Source organism: Paralichthys olivaceus, chromosome 15 (genome assembly GCF_024713975.1).
Source record: "Paralichthys olivaceus isolate ysfri-2021 chromosome 15, ASM2471397v2, whole genome shotgun sequence".
NCBI classification, from domain to species: Eukaryota; Metazoa; Chordata; class Actinopteri; order Pleuronectiformes; family Paralichthyidae; genus Paralichthys; species Paralichthys olivaceus.
Window position 1 is genome coordinate 1,500,641 of NC_091107.1, and position 19,278 is coordinate 1,519,918.

Sequence of the window (19,278 nt, forward strand, 5' to 3'; positions counted from 1 at the left end):
GAGCCATTTGTCTCCATCAAGCAGGAGTCGGGCGAAAGTCCCTGTGGTCAAATAACCAGACGCAGAATAACCGGGAATCTAGTGACTTTGTTTTTTTGCCGTTTGGTGTTTAGTATTCTGCCGGTGGACAACGTAATAGCACGTCTGGATAAAGTCACAGAGGACGGCTGTCATTTCAGATTCTTCATCGCTGATTTGATCCGTCTTTGTGATGCACATTAAAAGGAAACTGGATCATATCAACTCGAACAATTTCTCACAAAAGATGATTCCACGCTGGTTTTTTTAAACGTTCACGAAACAGAAATGTCGAGAAAAAAAAAAAACCTTCCTGCAACTTTCAACACTTTCAACATTGTTTTCATTATTGATTGAACTCCTGATGTTTCAGGTTTACATCTCCGTGGAGGCCGCCGCTAAAGTAAATAGATTATAATGGTAAAAAGGTCAATGTAAAAAAGATATAGATCTGAAAATTCATGAATATAAGAATCAATACCAGAGCTTAGTGTCCTAATAGCACAATAACCGTTCTTTCTTCTTAATATGTATTTATCTTTTTTCTTTCCATCCTTTATTTCTTTTTCTAGATATAATGTGGTGTCTGAACACGGGCAGCAAGCAACACAAACTAAAACACACATTATACATGAACCAGCAAATGAATAATGAAAAATAAAAATTCTCATTTTATAGTTTTCATAGGTTTTCATGTACAGCACAGCATTGGGAGCGCGGGCACATTCATTTTTCATGCATGTGAGATGTAATATTTGCAGATACTGTAGAAGATTAATGCACGTACATCAGTTTGTTTGCACACATGCAGGCAGGAACATGCATATTCTCCTCGGACATTATAAATGTATGGATGCATCTGTTTGCATGCGTGGGTTCAAGTTGGTGCACACATGCATGCATGACTACTTCCAGTGTGAATCTAGGTTGTGTGTAACACACTCGGTAATTCTTCCCCCTTCGGTTGAACTAACTCATTTTAATAATCTGATCATTTGTTGGATCATTTTGTTGATTAATTGAATCATCGTTACTGTGAAATGTTTAAAAAATAAACTTGGAACAGAATAAAATGCAGCTCAAAGGTGTTTTACATGAAATTGATCATTTAGAAACAAAAGATATTAAGACAATTTGATGTTTAAACAATAAAATCTAAAAAGACAACTGTTAAAAAAAGAAATGTTGAAATTACAGCGAAAGAAGAGACGGTGTTGAAATTTATTAAAAGCAAAAATAAGAGTAACATGCATATTTTGTAAGAGTTTACTTATTTATTTAAGTATATTAGTACATATGAGTGTTTGTGAATAGGAAAATACATATTGTAGTATTAAATACAAGTATTGTATATCATTCTTGGTTGTTTTATCTGTACATGTTTTATTTGTCAGTTGGGAATTCAATCATCATCATAACAAGATGATATAAAAATAAAATTCTTCATTATGTGTCTCACATTCTGGACATTTGACTGTGAACACAGAAAATAAAAAGAGACAGTGGTTTGTGTGAGTTTCCAGATTCGAACTGTCCTTGAGCAGTAAATGTAAATCCTTCCAGCTGCTGCCCTGTGACGCACCTACGGCACGTTCTCCCTCCGGAGGTGAAGGTTAAGGACGAAGGCTCTCACCTCCAAACCAATAAAGCATCATCATATTGTGTCTTTAGGAAATTCCACATTAAAAGTAATTAGAAAAAGTTCCCTCTATAAGGATTTGAAGGCTTTCAGGTGTTTAATTATAGCGAATAAATGTCCAGTGTGACCTGCAGCAGTGCTGCTCCTCTGCCCTCATGTATCATCGCTCTGTCATCTTCATTCATCTCTGTTATTGATTCATCTGTGGAATTGCTTTTGCCGTGACGCAATGCGAGAAAGAGGTCTGCCGCACACGGAGGGCGTTCACCTCTGACCTCGCCCATGAATCACAGCCTCCAATAAAACTGACTCGTCCCGTTCTTCTTCTTTTTTTCCTGCTGCAGGGTCAAAGCAAAGAAGGGGGTGAACCTGCTCCAGACCAAGTCCAAGAATGCCCAGTGGAAGGTGGACTGGGAGGTGCAGTCCGGCGCCAAGCACTCCATTACCACCATCGACGTGAACAAGAACAAAGGAGTCAAGCAGGGGTAAGTCAACAGACCCCAACCCTGAACACACCGTCCCATCCCAGCCCCTCGCTCCTCTGCTGCACAAAGACACTGGAGCAAAGGTTTCCCAGCGCGAAACAGTCTCAGTTCTCTCTCTGATTAAAAGGCGGCTTTTAAAAATCATGCACGACCACTCTTCGTAAATGCCCCAGGAGCTACGGAAGATAAAATACAGCTCTGGCCAACGGCAGTGACTAAAGCACCCTCTGCTTTATAGCGCAAAGTTTAATGAATTGAATGTTATCTCCTTAGTCTCACTACATCTGCCGTTAATTCAGTGAACGTGGGGGGATGAGGTGCACGACTCTGGCGGCGGACATTAACATAACTTTGAGATAAGATCATGTCTGAGAGCAGTAATTATGGAGAGTTCCTCTGAAGTGGAGACAACAGCCAGTCACCGTCCTGCAGTGTCTCACGGGACAGTAATGAACTCAGTAAAAGCAGCTTCATGGTTTCTGAGGGATTTTCACGCAATGCAGTTGTTGTTTACCTCCATCGAGGAGCTTATGTCATCGTTTTGCTCGTTAGTCTGCAGGATTACGCAAAACTGCCGGACGAATTTTCACAGAACTTGGCGGAAGGTGGTTTGGCTCAGGGAGGAACTTATTTAATGTTAGTGCTGATCCATATGGGAGGTGGATGCAAGTATTACTTTATTTTAAATTGTAAGATCGAGTGTTTTTCAATATTGTTTGTACTTTATTACATATTTAGGGGACTGATATTTATGAGTGTGTGCAAATTGGTGCAGATGCAAACAAATTAATTAACATAAGAGATCATTTTTATCAGTCCATAATGTTTTTACCAAACATGCAGATAGTCGGAGATCATAGTTTTTAGCAGCAGTTGTGGTTCTTTAGTGTGTGTACCTGTAACTGTTGCACGTGAGAGTGACCTTCATGTGCACGTGCACCCCTGTTACTGCCATAGTTTGAATTCATTCAGTGGGAAACGTTTCATTTCTCTGTTTTAAATGTCCCCACATAGTTAGAGAGATGACCAGTTATTCAAAAATCTGCACTTTGCGCGTGGACGAGACGCCCAGATGCAGAATGCGAGCACAGAGACTGGCCTTACCTGAAAACTGAGTCCCTCCTTTGTTTACTCCTTAGCGCCTCAGTGGCGGCCATGACCCATGTCATGTAATCTTTGCCACCCTGTCACAATGTGGGAAGTGTCCAGTAGGGGGTCAAGCCTGGGCTGAGAAACAGTGTGTGTCACGCTGGATTTAGTCAGAAACTCAGTCAATTCTGTGACCACCTAGAGCCAAACAGCCAAACAATGGGCCTCTCCACTCAGAGAGAGCGGCGCCACGGAAGGAATTTGTTTTTTGATGCTTCATTCACATCAAATTGATTGAACATGAGCATGAAATCTTCTTGTATAAAACGCACTCGGGCCTCTCAGGACTCTGTGGTGAAAAGGGTAGTGTTGTGAAATTGCCTCACAGCACTTGTATATCGGGCGGCTGTTTGTGAGTCTGCATGAATCCTCCGTTTGTATCGGAGCGCTGCAGAGTTTTCAAGAGGACTTTAATACATTGAACACAACATCTCCCCAATTAATTTAGGAATCCTGATGCTTTTCTTCTTTTGAGTCACTGGCAAAAACATCTCCAGCTATTTATTATTACGTAAACCGACTTTAGCAGAAAACCCATTTCCTAAAGTAAAGTTATTTTCCTAACTTTTCTGTTTTCATATATATTTCTAAATGATTAGAGCATCGACTTATTGTGAGTCACTGATGTGGAAGAATGAGTCGGCAGGAAGCAGAGCTGGGACCCTCCAGATGCTGCTTTTCATCCATAGATGCATTGTTGTGTGTCACACTGGGGGTTTTTTTTCTGATTCCACCAGTCAGAGACATAAAAGCTGGAAATTTACAAATCCTGCACAAAGTGGCTCTAGTCTGGTTGTGTAGGAAAATTAATCACATGAGTCATTTTCACAGCAATGACACATACTCTGTTGTTGGAATGAGAAGATTTTGTTGCTGTTTTCTAATTTTCACACTGGTCGAAGAAGTATTTAGATCATTCACTTAAGTAAAAATACTCCACTACACATACGTATGTAAAAGCATGTATCATCTGTACTTAAAGTATGAAAAGAAGTAGAAGTACTCATGTTTTAGTCTTCCATCGGATGTGCGTTGGGTTTTCAGTAGATGTTTAAAGTTGAGCTCCTTTGAACTGCTTTTATATAATTTTATATTCTATATACATCATATTCTATAAAATCATCAGATCCCAGTTAATCTACGAGGCTTTGGAACTGGTTCATTTAAAATTTCCTCTGCACATAAAGGAAACTTCTGTTCTTAAACTTCATCAGAAACATTCGACATCAACTCATCTTCACATCTGACGTCTGAAAAAGCAACTTCAGCCGTCAGTCAAATCGAGGTGATGGTTTCAAGTGAATGCTTTTGCTTCAAGTTTCTACTTTAGTCAGACTAAAAATAATATTTTGCATATATGCTTTAAACGTCTACGAGCTAAATAAATGTATTCCTTCCAATTAAGTTGCATGAATGTGACGGGATTCAAATACTTTCTTGTGCGTCTTTAATTTGTCATAAAGAAACTGACAAAAATAGACGTGCAACCCACGTTCTGTGTATTTTAATGGTTCACAATGACTGCACTCACGTCCCCTGCAGCGTTGCTTTTTGATTATATTCTTATTTGTTTTATGAAGGAAGAGCATTCAATCCTATTTTCCTCTGTGTTTGATGTCTGAGTGGGCTCACAGCCGCACAACTTCCTTCCTCTAAGAAAAACTACACGCCGCCGCCGCCGCCTCAGACTCCGACACTTTACAGTAATGAGCCCAAAAATACATGAAACCTCCAGACGATCGTCTCCATAATTACCCAGTTTAAACGGAGTAATACGGCGAATTCTAATATGTTCTTAGTAATTGTTTTCATTCATATGTGTTTTTGTGTTTAAGAAGCAAACAAATCCCCCCCCCCCCCTCCGAACAAACACAAATACACACTCCCTGCGCTGATGACAACCACACACACACACACACACTCGAACATCTGAGCGCCAGTTCTGTTTGAACATCTGGTTTTGTTTACTCTAAATTACCTGAGTCGGAGGAAACGAGGTGACAGTGTTTTCCCATCAGGGCGCCACGTTGATCTCTTCATCAGTCTCCTCTCCTCTTTATTATTCTTCACTCATCTCCTCTTCATCAGCTCAGTGTTTAGTCAACGCTGGGATTAATTCCAAACGTATTTTTCTGCTTCCTGTAAACGTCCACCTGGAACAGTCCCAGTCCGACAGCAGCTCCCTGATAACGCCACGTGAACCGATGCATTATTGATTGCGGTCAATGGGTTTCAAATGAGAAATGTTCTCAAACGTGCTGTGGCATTACAACTGTCGCGAGTCAGGGAAACACAAACGTGGATCATTTAATAAGACGCTTGTGTTGTTGGGTTTTTTTTTTTGTGCTCTGAATAATTCAACGTTAAACAGGAGATGAAACGACAAAAGACCCAGAGCACATTTAAAGTGCCACGATATCGACTCCAAACCAGGACAAATAAACAGGCTGACAAAAACTCTATTCAGCCACCCATCTATTTTCTCCTTCAGGGAAAAAAACGAGTTTTTAAGGACAATAAATGTTCCCCAGTGTGTGTTTACTTAAATTATGACATCATGCAAGTAAACAACTTATTGTATAAAATGTCTGCAACACGCCGGCGACCTGTGCAGGGTTGACGATGTCTGGGATTGGCTCCAGTCCCCCGTGACCCTGAAGGAAGGGGTGGATGAAGACAACGGACATTTTATCTTGTCGTCCCAAAAAATGGAAGTCGCATCAGGTGCAGCGGACAGTGACTCTGGCCGTCTGTGGCTGAATGTAGGTGCTTTAGATTGTAAGTGTGCAACATTTGGGTAAATCCAAGGCGTGGTTAACCTAGCTTAGCATAAAGACTTGAAGGAGTGTGAATGTGATGATGCTAAGAATCTGAGAAGCCTTGAATGCAATGAGCTAATCTCCATCTTGGGCCGTTACGTATCCGATCTAGTGAAGAATTCTTGTTTGTGTCCGCCACCTTCTCCCATTCTTACCAGCGCATCATCAGCTGCTTCGAGTCACTGCTCGCACTGCGGCTCAGCCGCTCGCAGAGCTAGCTCATTAGCCTCAGCGACATCAAATGAATCCTGGGATGCGTTTGATTGGCCCGAGGAAGATCCACTCATTGGATCCTTCATTGCTCGGGAAAGGAAACGCAAATGAAAGAGCACAGTTGCGTCACTGTGGCGTAAATACAGATGTGGATTCGGACTCGACCTGCTTGTGTTTAAAGGGCGGCTCTCACACAGTTCTTTCTATATTTGACGTGATCAAATCAAAGCTGAGGCTTGGTAATCGAATGGTACGAGTTCTTCCGAGTCTTATATTTAGCTTTGACTGATCAGAGACTGTAACCGTGAACCTCTCTTCACCGTCTCTCTTCTTCTGCTGTTGTAGTTCTCCTCGCTGTGCTTTGATCCAATGATCTCTCCCTATTAATCAGTTCAAACAGACCTCTGATCAAAGAATGAAATCCCCCCCGAGTACTGATGAAGCCCCAAGCTACAGCTTTTAAAATATATACTTTGTGCTCGACAGATCATTAACTTAACGGAGACAAGGCTCGTCTTTCTTCAGCCGTGTTTACTTCCGTCTTCTGCTACGAAATCAACCATTTAACTTTTCACTGCCCACCAGTTTTTAAAAAACGTGTTGAATCATTAGTTTTTTTCGTCTGTTTCCATGAAAGCTTCGGGGAATAGTGTCCGGATCACAGAGTTCACAGAAACGCCTCTTTTGAATGATGGTTTATTTTTGGCTTTATTTTGTTTTCTTCTCAAACCTCAGCAGCGACTCGAGTGACATTAATTGGGTAACACATGCAAAATTAATTATGTTGGTGAAAAGTTCATGCTCTAATCCCATTGAGGTGTTTGAATGAAGTTCAGTAACGCAGCTGCTGTTGGAACAGGAAAACATGTGTTTGCTTCACTCAGTGATTTCATGTTAATATCATAAAATATCATGATGCTTTTATCTGGATGAAAATGTTTTTGATTTTTAACGGCTCATTTCTGCCTCATGGAAGGAAACGAGTTTCTGACACCAACAAACATGGCGGCGACGGAGGACGATCCAATTTACCAACTCGTTAAGTTTCTCCTCAAAAACTTGAATTGGTTTCCTCGTGTTTTGTGGTTGTTTCTGTTTCAATCGGCTACAAATCTGCAAAAGATGTGGACGAAGTTAACAGAGTATGGACGGATGGCTTCATTATTCATATCAAGCCCAAAATCTATTATCCTTCGGTTTATATCCTGGACGGCTCGGAGGTCAATCAACCTTAATGACTGTGGAGGAGACGCAGACGCGGGGAGAACACGCCACGATGAACCCGGAACGTTGTTGCTAACCGCCCGCGCCGCCACGCTGCCCTGACTAACGTTGAGTTCTCTGAAGTCCCAATGTGGAAACAGGAAATCCACAGAGACTAAAACCTAAAACAGAGAGTAAATATGGAACCCGGGGGGGATGTGCAGACAGTCGGCGATGTGATATAACCTTAAATCTGTTCTTTTGAATAAGATATCAAACATTGTGTCAAAATGTCAAGTGTGACTGTAGATCACTGCGAGAAACGTGGAGGCGAAAAGTCATTTTTCTGCTTTTTCTTTTCACCGATTTATAATTTACTCCACATGGATTTAAAAGCGCCCTCTAACCCGGATCATTGCTTTGTGACCATCACTTTCCTGCAGCGTGGAGGCAGCTGGCGGCGTATTGAGCGGCCGCACGTGTTGACACTTCAGTGGGTCGTATTGATGACAGCTTTGGTGTGTCACAGGCAGACGGGGGTGTTTGTTTTCAGTGAGTGATGTCGAGACAAATGGGCCGAGATCTCATCACGGTGTTCCTTCAGAGGAACCTTCTGTGGGCGGAGGGTGGAGCGGGTAGTTTGATCCAGCTTTCATTAAAAGGCTCTCAGGCCGAATGGTGGGACGGGTCTCCGCTTTTGTGAAGGACAGACGGCAACGCTCCACTTTCAACTAAAGGTGAAGCTCGGGCGGGTTTGATTCTCGTCACGCGTGGAGAGAGATTTAATTTGCCCCCTCGCCACCAGTGAGACGGTTTCATGTTAAGCTTGTTGAATCTGAGGATTACAAGCCCCCGAAAAGAGACTTTTCATAACAGGGAGGCTGTTATCACCGCTGCATCACTGTCATGTTTGTGAGAGCAAAATGTGGAGGATCCCGGGCCAACGCCTTCCTCACTCCCGACGACAGAACGCTCCCAGTGTCCACGGCCGTCAGAACAATCAGGTTACTAAGGTTATCGACGGCTCAGAAGCAAATCTGCAGCCAGCGCAATTACGGTTATTTTGAAAGTGAGGGGCTGAATAAAATTTGCAATCTCCTTTCACAGGCTCCAGACTCAGGCCTCAGAGATGGAGGGAGACAGATTAGGGAGCAGTGATTGTTTATTGACGAGACCTGCCGACTGTTTTCATTCAGAGACAATCACTGATTCATTCATGACTCTTGATAACGCCATCAAAGCAGCGCTGCCATTAGAAATCTGTCACTTCTGCTCACTTTGCGTCGCTTAACGAGAGCCCGAAGGCACGAGTGGAAACACCTTCAGAAAGAATGAACAGGTCTATTGTCACATCAGTCTTCTTCACCAACTTATCGGAGGACAGTTGTATCTGTCGCATCAGGACATCAACACAATCCAGTCGGGTCTCCTATGAAATATATTTGCGACAAATTAAAATCGAACTTTGTGTGTTTACTTGTCTTTTAGCAGGATGACACAGAAACTTCAGAACCGATTTTATTGAAACTGGATGACAGGGTGCAGATCTGAATATTTTTTAATGGACACTTTATTAAACAATTCCCAGATTTACCAGGGAATCATTTAGATAAATAAGGATTTCAGTGTGTTTTCATTTGGCTTATAAAACGCTTGGGTACAGTCAGGGTGAGATTGTGATTTTCATTAAAAGTGGTAATTGATTTTACGTAAATCTGTAACGACACTGAAGATTGAAGTTGACATTTTGAGTTTGGTTACACCGATGCAGATTTCCCATGTTTTAAAGATTCATTCAGGAGTCACCTGTTGAAGGTCAGACTCTTCTTCTGCCTCAGTTTTGGTCTCCACTGACTCCTGAGGGAAATATTTGGCTCATTAGCTTCTTAATGGGGCGATTAGTAAAGTGTGGGGCTCCTTTAATGAAGCCACAAACGGCACGGACACAGAAACACTTCATATCATAATGACTCGACAATAAAACTCGATTAATAAAAACCACTCATATGGTGAAACGTCTCTTTCAGGAACTGAATATCAAAGTTGCCTCCGCTGCTTATTTTTCACACCAAGCAATCAAATCTACGTGAGTAGAAAGAACGGAGGTTAGTATTCTGCTCGCGAGTCACGACGTTGTTAAAGTTATACTGTGACCTTTAAGATCCCTCCGCCATATTAACTGCCTTGTATCTGTCAGGAAATCTGAGATCCAGCAATCAGACTGACTGACGGAGCGCAGAGCGCAGCTGACTGAGTGAAATGTTATGAACGAGCCTCTTCGTCAGAGAACGTGTCCGATAACTTGTGTGAGCTGAGCTGAATGCAGAACGCTGACTGGAGCCAGAACTTTTATTCTGAAAATCTGATGTACATCCAGAGTACATGCGGTGAAAGTTCATTCACCAGGATATTTACTTCACACTGAAATTTGCCTGAGGAGATTTAGACGCAGACGGATCAAGTTGAACAAAGCACAAATACTGAAAGTATAAAAATACACACATGACGAGTATCTGTGCTCTGAAGCCGTGATGAATCCTCGGCTTCTCTTCGTCAGCTCCAGGGTAACTTGAGGAAAACTTTAAAAATAACTGCCGGGCGGCGTGTCGACAGCTCACTAAATGGCACGTTTAATAATTAAAAACCATCCAGTCAACGATTTCATTACCAGAAATGAAAGCGTGGCCAGACTGTCTTGTTTCACTCTGCAGTGGTTGTCAGGAACATTTGGCTGTGAGTGATATTTGGGCCTTTGTTGCACAACAGGGACGTGTTGGGCAACGTGGAGGTGATGCAGTTGGATTTCGAGATGGAGAACTTCACCAGCCTCTCCGTGACCCGGAGGATCAACTGGAACATCGACTATAAGGGTCAGAACCCGCCTCCCGATTCAGAGAAGGTGGTGACGGAGCTGACGGTGGTGCAGCGGGACATTCAGGCCATCATCCCTCTGGCCATGGTGAGTGGAAGAACAGCCGGATTAACACAAACATCATGAATATAAAACTGTTTATCGTCGACATGCTACAACTGCACATTATTACAGAGTAGAGCTGCACTAATATATCTGTTAATGGTCCTTTAGAAAAGAATCCATGAATCCGTCTGTGTCCTGATCTTGTTCATGCAGCTTCAAACAGACCTGCACAGACGTGTGTCGAATTCAAAACCAGCTGTTGCTTTGCACAGACCTTATTATTCAGAATCGAAGACAGTTTCTGCCTTTACGAGTGTTTCAGCCCCTGAAACAGAGAAGCTTGGAAATGCTGATGTCCTCGTTTTACGTTTGAACGTTCCAGAGCTGCGTTTTGGTAACAGTCTCGACTACCAGCGGAGAATGTAGAGCGTCGCTAACACTTTCTGCCACTTCAGCCTCGTTGTTGCTTCTAGAAAAGAAATCCCTGCTCTTACATTTCTTCATTGCTGTTTCTCGTTAGCAGTATTTTCTGCAACAAAGAGACTGACTGCAGCGTAGACAATCTACTTCCTGTACACACATGACCAGGGAGATTGTTAAAACAAATAATTTTAGCCTAAATTCTAAAAGTGTGGATTAAATAGAAATTAAATAAATATTTTTTAAATCACGAGCATTAGACGTAACCCGGCCACATGTACTCATCATTACAAATAAACCTTATCGTCGATGATTTGCTGAAGAACCAGAACTCTAACGTGTCTATTACTCATTTAATCTGGGCTCGTCTCCTCGCCTAGTGAAAGGTGGCAATTAGTGCGAGTAGTAAACAGATTATGGGAACAAAGGGAAATTAATCAAGCAAGAGGCACCGAGCACCGCCGGCTATGCCCCGCCCTCGCCCTCCCTCGCCCTCTAGCAAAACTCGGAGACAAAAAAATAAATAAAAATCCAACCGCACATTATATCAGTTCATAAAAATTTACCGTGCGTGGTAAATAATCTAGAAGACTGGACGTAGGAGTAGATGTCGAGCAGTTGCAGGAGGAGAGAGGTGTTGTGTGAGGGCAGCTCGGTGGTCACCTGCAGCACCGGTGTGTGTTGCATGTCATAAAATACACACATGTTGTAAAATATAACCTCATCCATCTCTCAGTGAAAGGTCTGCCGCGTTATATACGAATCGCACGGCGCCGTTATGTGTTTCATATTTGCATAATTACAAGTGTTCTGCACCTAAAGCTTCATTAAATATACTTGAGCTGCCGTTATGACTCTGTGTACAGCACATCTGCTGCAACATAAGGTTCACTTTATATCTCTGCTCCCCTTGACATTTGGGATTAACATGCAGTTGTACCCAGATGTGTTCAGCTGCAATGCAAAATGAGTTTTCTGGTCGTGTGAACTTCCCCGTGTAAAAATTTACATTCCGGAGCAAGATGGCAGAAACGTGTTGTTGCTTTTTTCAGTCCGCTGCCTCCCGCCTCAGCTCCGCACATCACCGCGCCGCGTGGTTTTATCGCTAAGCAGAGGAATCGTGTTAATACAAGACGGGACGGAGGAAGGGGATCGGGGTTTGTCTCCGGTCTTCTAAGTTGAAAAGGAATTTCAAAGGTAGTCTTCCTGCAGGAACTTTTTGTTTTTATAAATATAACCCGTCTCTTACACATTGAGGACTAATCCCTGTGAAGCTTGAGGAACCCAGAAAGTTTTCACAACCTGGGGATCGACTCTAATGCGTCTGTCAGACATCACTGACGTTCAACAGTACAAGAACATCAATTCACTTCAAAACTAAACCGGAGTCCAGGTTCAGATCAGCTCACTGTTACTCTCAAAGAGCTGCGGGCTGAAACTAAAAACCTACATCGTCAGACAACATTTATTGATTTCCACATGTGAGGGAGACCTGGAGGTGGGCGCTGTGTGTGTGTGTGTGTGTACTTTCCACTGAGAGAGGTGCTTCAGTTAAACAATGCTAACGCCCATGAAACGTGATTGATGAGCTGCAAACAGGTGGCGCCGTCAACGCCGACGGGACGGAGAACCTTTATCATCATGGCGTCTCGTCGAGCGGCGTAATGGGACAGTTTGTGGTGAAGAGGCTCGACACGTTTCTTCTCTGACCCTCATGAAGCTGAACGTTGTCCTGGTGCAGTTCAAAGTTATAATTCACAGTTCGATAGTTGAATTAAGTCACATCGAGGCGATGAAGCATTTAAAACAGAAACGAGTGAGGTCAGACGATGCGACACGAAAAACAAAAAAGTCTCTGAAGTCGCTCGTCCTTCGACTGTCGCCTCAGTGGCAGATGCAAAATCCAGCAGCACTTTTCAGCTGGAGCCGTCGGCCCGCTGACAGCTTGAGGGAAATCTCAGCACTTTCTGAAACTGCTGATACAGAGAGGCTGGTTCTGTCTTCGAGATACAAACACCACGCGCTCGGGTTACAAGGCAACACAGATGAAGGATGTTACGCCCCCTCATGTAAGATTATAGGAACCACAGCACGGAAGTGTGAAGGTTGTTTCCAGCACCAGAGAACCAGAAACAAAGGGATGCTGCTGTTTCTCTGCAAAGTTTGAAACTTGTGATGAAACGTAAAGTGCAGGAAGTTTGTGCTAAATCTGGGAATCGACCCACCGTGACGTCACCCACACGTGTGTGTGTGTGTGAGTTTGTGAGAGTTGGGGGTGGAGCCCTGCACCGCACACCCGCCTACACCTGCAACCTGCCACCCATTGGACGATATGAGCTGTCAATCACAGGGTGTCTGAACATCACGCTGCAACAAAGACGACTTGAAACTAGAGACGGAGAAATCAGCTCCTCTGAAAAAATGTTTACTGACGTTACAAATCATTCTCTCATTGACTTCTATAGAAATAACAAAGTGGAATGAACCCCGACTATAAAGTTTTCAGAGAGGAAAGAAAGTTGGAGGAGAAACGGTTCCAGGTAAAGTTAAATCAACCCTGAGGCCTGCAGCTCGTTTAAGAACACTAATAACACGGAGCCTCTGAAAACATCCTCGTGACTTTGAGGAAAGAAGAAGAGAGGGAGGGCGATGCAGCGCAGGAGGCGGCGGTTCTGCCATTAGCTTCTTCGGCGCCACGGCAGCGGCCAGATGTTCAATAAGAAACGATGTTTCGTGTTTCACGTGTTTGTGCATCCGTCAAGAGTCACATCTGGCCGAGTTGTGTTGTTTACATTATTCAGAAGCAGGTGGAGCCGGTGTGGTTAAAGTCTCACACGCTGACTAACCTCGCCTCAGCGAAGCCAAACCCGCCGAGGGACGCTCCGCAGTAATGGATTACATTTAACGGGATTACATCAACCACACACAAATGAGAGCGACTCGGCCGTTGGTCTAATAAACCGTGTAAATCAGATTATGCACATGTTCACCAATCAAGTGTTTCTAATTTAGTAAGAAAAAAAGGAGAACAAAAGTTTGTTTATCACTCGACTCAGTTTGAGTTTATGGATTTTGATTTTGAGCCGCACCACGTGACACACACACGTAGATGTCAATCACCTGTAGCACTTTGGTTTTCTTTGGTATTTCCATTAAATTGTGATAAGTGCTCAGCTGCTTCATACAGAACACAGTAATTAAGTCAAATGATAGCTGTGCACAGTCATGGCACTTTTTTTTTTTGTTGGGGGCTAAATTCAGGTAAGCATAATTAGTGCTCCCAAAGCAGCGCACATTTAATTGTGAAGTGTCTCGTGTAGTGTTAGTACTTACCAGATGCCAAAACAGCGAGGGGAGCTCAGGGATGATGTCTTTCAATTAGGATTTCACCCCAGAGCCCCGTCAATTACCCGCAGAGGTCTGTTGTGCTTTGCTGCTTTTTTAAATTGGCCGTGTTTTATAAACTCAAAAAAAAAAAAAAAAAAAGGAGAAAAGAATAAACAACCCAAAAAACCAAGCTTCTCAAAAGCACTGTAGTGAGGAGTCAAGACGAAACGCTTGGATTAGAAACGAAAGTGTGATGTGAAATGATGTTTATGTTTGTTTAAAGGTTTAATCAGTGAAATGGAAACAGACGAGTTCATCAATTTAATCTGTTTCCATTGAACTTTGCTGCTTTTTGGTTTTTATAGAAGCAGGAACTTTGTTTTCGCACTTTTATTTTTTGCATTTCCTGCGTTTCATTAGATAAATTTTTTCATTATAGTGTGAAATTGAAAAATGTTCATCTTGCCGGTGGGAGACTCCAGCGCTTAGTGTTGACATTGTTTCAGATTTAATTAAACAAGAATGAAGCTGTTTGCTGAAGATCTTGAGATTTGTTGGATTCGTCATTTATTTTCAGTTATTTTTATTTTCCGTGCTACTTATAAAACTCAGGTGACGTGACAGAATAATAAACTTTGCCTGTATTACACACTTTAACACTTCTCACATGCAAAAGAGGCGTTTTGAGTCGTGCGGGGAATCGCATGGCGAAGTAAAATTAAATGAAAAGGGTCCAGACTGGATCTTCTGAGTCTCTCTTCACCTTTTCACCGTGATGTGTGATGGCACCCTGAGAGGTGAGGATCGGTATCACGCCGACGGACACATCACAAACGACTGACTTCTTTATTTGCCTCTGGCCAAATGGAGCACCCGCCCTTTTCAACACTCAGCGCAGAGGCTTGTGGGTAATATTCCTTCTATGAATAAACAATTTTGAGCCTCGCAGACGATGGAACCCCCTTGAAAAACGAGAGCGGGATGAAAAAAGTCACTTGATGAAGACGTTGAGACGAGTGAGGCAGGAATTTGAATTTGCTATTTCAGGATTTGCGTGGCGTCAGTGTGTCCCGGGCTGATTGTGCATCTTAGAAGAGGAAACCTTGAGTTCATAACAGAAATGCAAATGATGATTTGACGATATTTGGATTCTTTGCATAGTTCATCAGAATCGAAGAATAATTTTTTCATTGCCTAAGACTCGTTGTATCAGTTTGTGCCCCCCCCCGACAAGACGCTGAAGGCGACAAGACGCTGAAGGCGTTTCCTCATTTGAAATTATCTCCGTAAATTAGTTAATAGCGAATAAATGAATCATCAAACCTGAAGCTTTGGAGAAGCAGCTCCTGTAGACGTGTGTGAATACGCCGGAAAGTTCCGGTCTGCCCCAAGATTCACTGTATGAACATTTCGTGCTCATCAAGACTAGAAAATCTTAATTTTAATCCAGAACATTTAACATTACTTGACCTCCTGCTCTTTTGCATTTGAAGAAACATCAGATTTTACAATTGTACATTCTCATCATCTTATCTTCCCTGTTGTCGTAAATCGTTTTTTTTAGCAAATAGACTTTTGTTCTTTCTTAATGATCAACAAAAAGTGTGATTCACATAAAAACAGATTGCTCTGAAACACCATGGCAACAGCAGCGATCCCTGTTGCTGCAGGACTCCAGTGCAACGTGTTTGGTATGAGGCCTCCATTCTTCGTGAGATTCCTGCTGAGGCAAACAGCCACCTCCTCTGACATCCCGGAGTAATGTCAAACTGAACCTGTGCCTGGTTGCATCAGAGCCGCACAGAAACTGTTCTGCCCTTTACGAAGTCTGTAATTTAAGCTCGATGCTGCGATTTAAAGAAAGAGTAGAACGAGTAATGTAAAGATTGTTGCTTTCCTTTTAACTAACTCTCTGTGGTCACTCAGCAGGAAAGAGTTGAAATGTTAAGTGATGAAATGCAATGAAACGCGTCCTGGTAACAGCGGAGTGTCACCTGGGAGACGGCTTTTAATGTGGACACCAGCGACGCAGCAGAAATATCAGAGCAGATCACAGCTCCTCTCCACTGATTCACCCCTCTCTCTCTCTCTCTCTCTCTCTCTCTCTCTCTCTGCAGGACACTGAGATCATCAACACAGCCATACTGACCGGACGCACCGTGGCCATCCCCGTCAAAATGGTCTCCATAGAGATGAACGGAGCGGTCACGGACGTGTCCTCCTCCGTGCAGTGCAAGTCGTCCAACGAAGACATTGTGAAGGTACAATAAACCTGAAACAAAATCAAATCCCTTCGCCCCTGCACGAATCCTGAGCTCCACGGTCACAACCTCAGGAGAGCATGAAAACGCCTGATTTCATTCCTGCCTCAGATAAAATCAATGCATGTTCATAAACCGCCGTATATGTGTGAATCAGTGTGGTTGCAAAGGAGCAGTCAAAGCTCCATGACGTGCTCTCTGAAGCACCGTGGGTGAGCTGCTGCGTTTCAGGGGAGACGCCTCGTCCACAGAGTTCTGCTTCACTGATGTAGAGAGCGTAGAGAGAGAGAGAGAGAAGAAGAAGAGAACCCACGCTGCAGCTCTCGTTGTTCATTTAAGTGTGATGGCTGCGGGCAGATGTAACAGCAGCGTCCCAGGATCCAGAACAATCACCGCTCAGACTCACGGGGAATCCACGCTCGGCGCACGGTATCACGTCTGGTTTGTTGATTAAGCAAATTAAAGTGGGATCAACAACAACTTGCAGAGCACAATGGAGGCGGCGATTACACAGTTATTGTTTTCTCCAGTCAATTACAATCATAATAGATTTCACCACAGGCTGATTGTTCCGACGGTACAGTCGAGCGGCGCACCGCTGGTCGTTAAACACGATGGTGGAAGAGGGACGTGTGACCTGAGAAGAAGTAAACAATGCATAATGGATGTCGTTGTATTCCAGATGAAGCAGCAAGTGTGACGGGATTAAAGTAATTTATCACCTTGTGTAACAGCGGGGGAGGGGGGCGGATATCACACGGCCACACAACACCTGAGTGAGTGAGACCAAATCACAACGTCCTCACAGAGACACACACAGAGACACACACTTCTTCTTCTGTGCCACACGTTAAATCAAAACATCCTCTGGATTCACGGAGGAATCACATAATGACCGAGCTGGTCCGAGAGTTCAATCTCCACTGATTCAAAAGTACTTCGACTGATAACGTGACCCATCGGGTCGATACCTTCTGAACGTGCTGCCGATGAGAGGAGAGATCTGTCGGGATCAAACCCACTGATGGTTTCAGAAAGTTTCAGGGTCTTCGCTCTGCTACAAAACTTCAGACCCTCCTCTTTAAAGCCGAGTGCGGTCAAGAGCTGCACCATCCTTTATTTAATTCTAGTGATGGCTCAAGTTCCACACACACCAGAGCTAATCTCTGCGTTTTCATGTTGATATGTTTGAATCTATTTTTCTATCACGTCGACGGCTGATTTATTATTTAATAATAACCCAGCGTTTAACCTCCAGAATGCTCGTTTCTCCCGTGATTTTAATTCGACTTTTGGAAAAACTTGCACAGTGATCCGATACACCTGCTTCTTCAATTTCACACTCCCTTACTCTCCGCAGGTCCTCCTGATTCATAAAAAGGAGTCAATTCTAGCAAAGTTTTTATTATGTGCTGCACAGCTTTTATTTTCCCTTTCGGGGTAAAGAAGTTCTCTCTGAATATAAACTCAAATTCTTTGAATATTGTCGTGATTATTATAATCATGGTGGTTTTCTTGTTATTAGTTGTGTCCAGATTATTGCTCATTACTGTATTTAAAGTTTCAGAAATGTCTTATTCAGCATAGTTTTATTTCTTTTACCGTTATAGGTGAAGAAACCAAGAATCTCATTTACCAATTTTCCTTTCACAGTAAAAATGCGAGTTAAGAATGAATGGAATGAACTATCGAGGGAACAATAGAACATATTATCTGTTTGCTTCCTTATTTTAAACGATTATATTCAGTTTAAATCTCTATTTTATCTATTTAAGGAGATAAATTACAATCAAAACCCAAACGACCATCAGTTGTTTTTAGATATTTGTAATTTCCAAATAGAGAAATGCATTTTATCATCCCTGATGCTCCTGAACAGGTGAGAGGAGGTGAACGTCCCACGTCACCTTCTACATTTGAGCATCAGACAAGAAAATACAGTGATCGTTCTAAAATTAAATTGGATGAGAGACTGAGAATAATGATGGCACCCTTGTGACGCCTCTGAAGGATGCAACCCCCTGAATCTTCAGTATCATCGTTGACCTAGATGTCCGACAGTTTCCCAATAAGCTGCTTCATTTTTCAAATGTTTCTTGTTGGCTAATAGAGGTCAGGGGTTTTCTGTTGTCTGAATAATTAAAGTGAAGCTGGAGAATCCAGGGCCTGCAGGCTGCAGCCTGTGCATGAATCTGTGCCAGAGAGCCGCATTGTTTCTGCTCTCTTACATCCTGCTGCTAATTATCAGGAGGTCGACGCTAACGTCTGAGCATGTGAACAATTACATTCTGGCTCAAACTGTTGAACCTGGTTATCACAACAGCCACATGGTGTCGCGTCGTGCCTCCCTGGGTGAAGATGGATTCTATCCTGGCTCCTGATATTCTGTGTGTTCTTTTACAAAACCATTTCATCTCCGTCTCCTTCTCATTAAAAGGTTGTGTGGTTATTGAAAAACTGTGAATACAGTAACAGCTGCATGTGAATGTGCTGCAGCCGTCAGGGAGCAGGAGTCCGGACGTGACTCGCAGTTCGATCGACTTTGATGTGCCGGTAACAGAAATCTTTAAATTTGACCATTTGACTGCGTCAAAAAAAAAAAGAAATCCTTTTTTCTTCTTCATATTTTTGATTGAACAGTAAAGCTGTCGTATCAAGTCGGGCTAATGAAACCGTCTCTGGTTTAGCAGCTTGTCAAGGTCGGGTCAGGCAGGTTTGATGGAAGATTTTACAGACTCAGGCGGTGAAGCCACGAAGTCGAGTCAGACGCTGACTTCTATCGTTCTGCTTGTGAATGGCTTGTATCTGTTCTTATTAAAACACCAGC

General features: G+C 43.0%; 1 protein-coding gene across 2 annotated transcripts in view; it reads left to right on the plus strand.

The window, feature by feature from the left end:
• tmem132e (transmembrane protein 132E) overlaps positions 1–19,278 on the plus strand; it is a 294,983-nt gene that overhangs the window by 241,966 nt on the left and 33,739 nt on the right. For both annotated transcript variants that reach the window (XM_069539842.1, XM_069539841.1), the window contains exons 3-5: positions 2,002–2,142; positions 10,293–10,485; positions 16,308–16,451. In XM_069539842.1, coding sequence (XP_069395943.1) covers positions 2,002–2,142; positions 10,293–10,485; positions 16,308–16,451 — 478 coding nt within the window. The remainder of the gene's footprint in view (positions 1–2,001; positions 2,143–10,292; positions 10,486–16,307; positions 16,452–19,278) is intronic.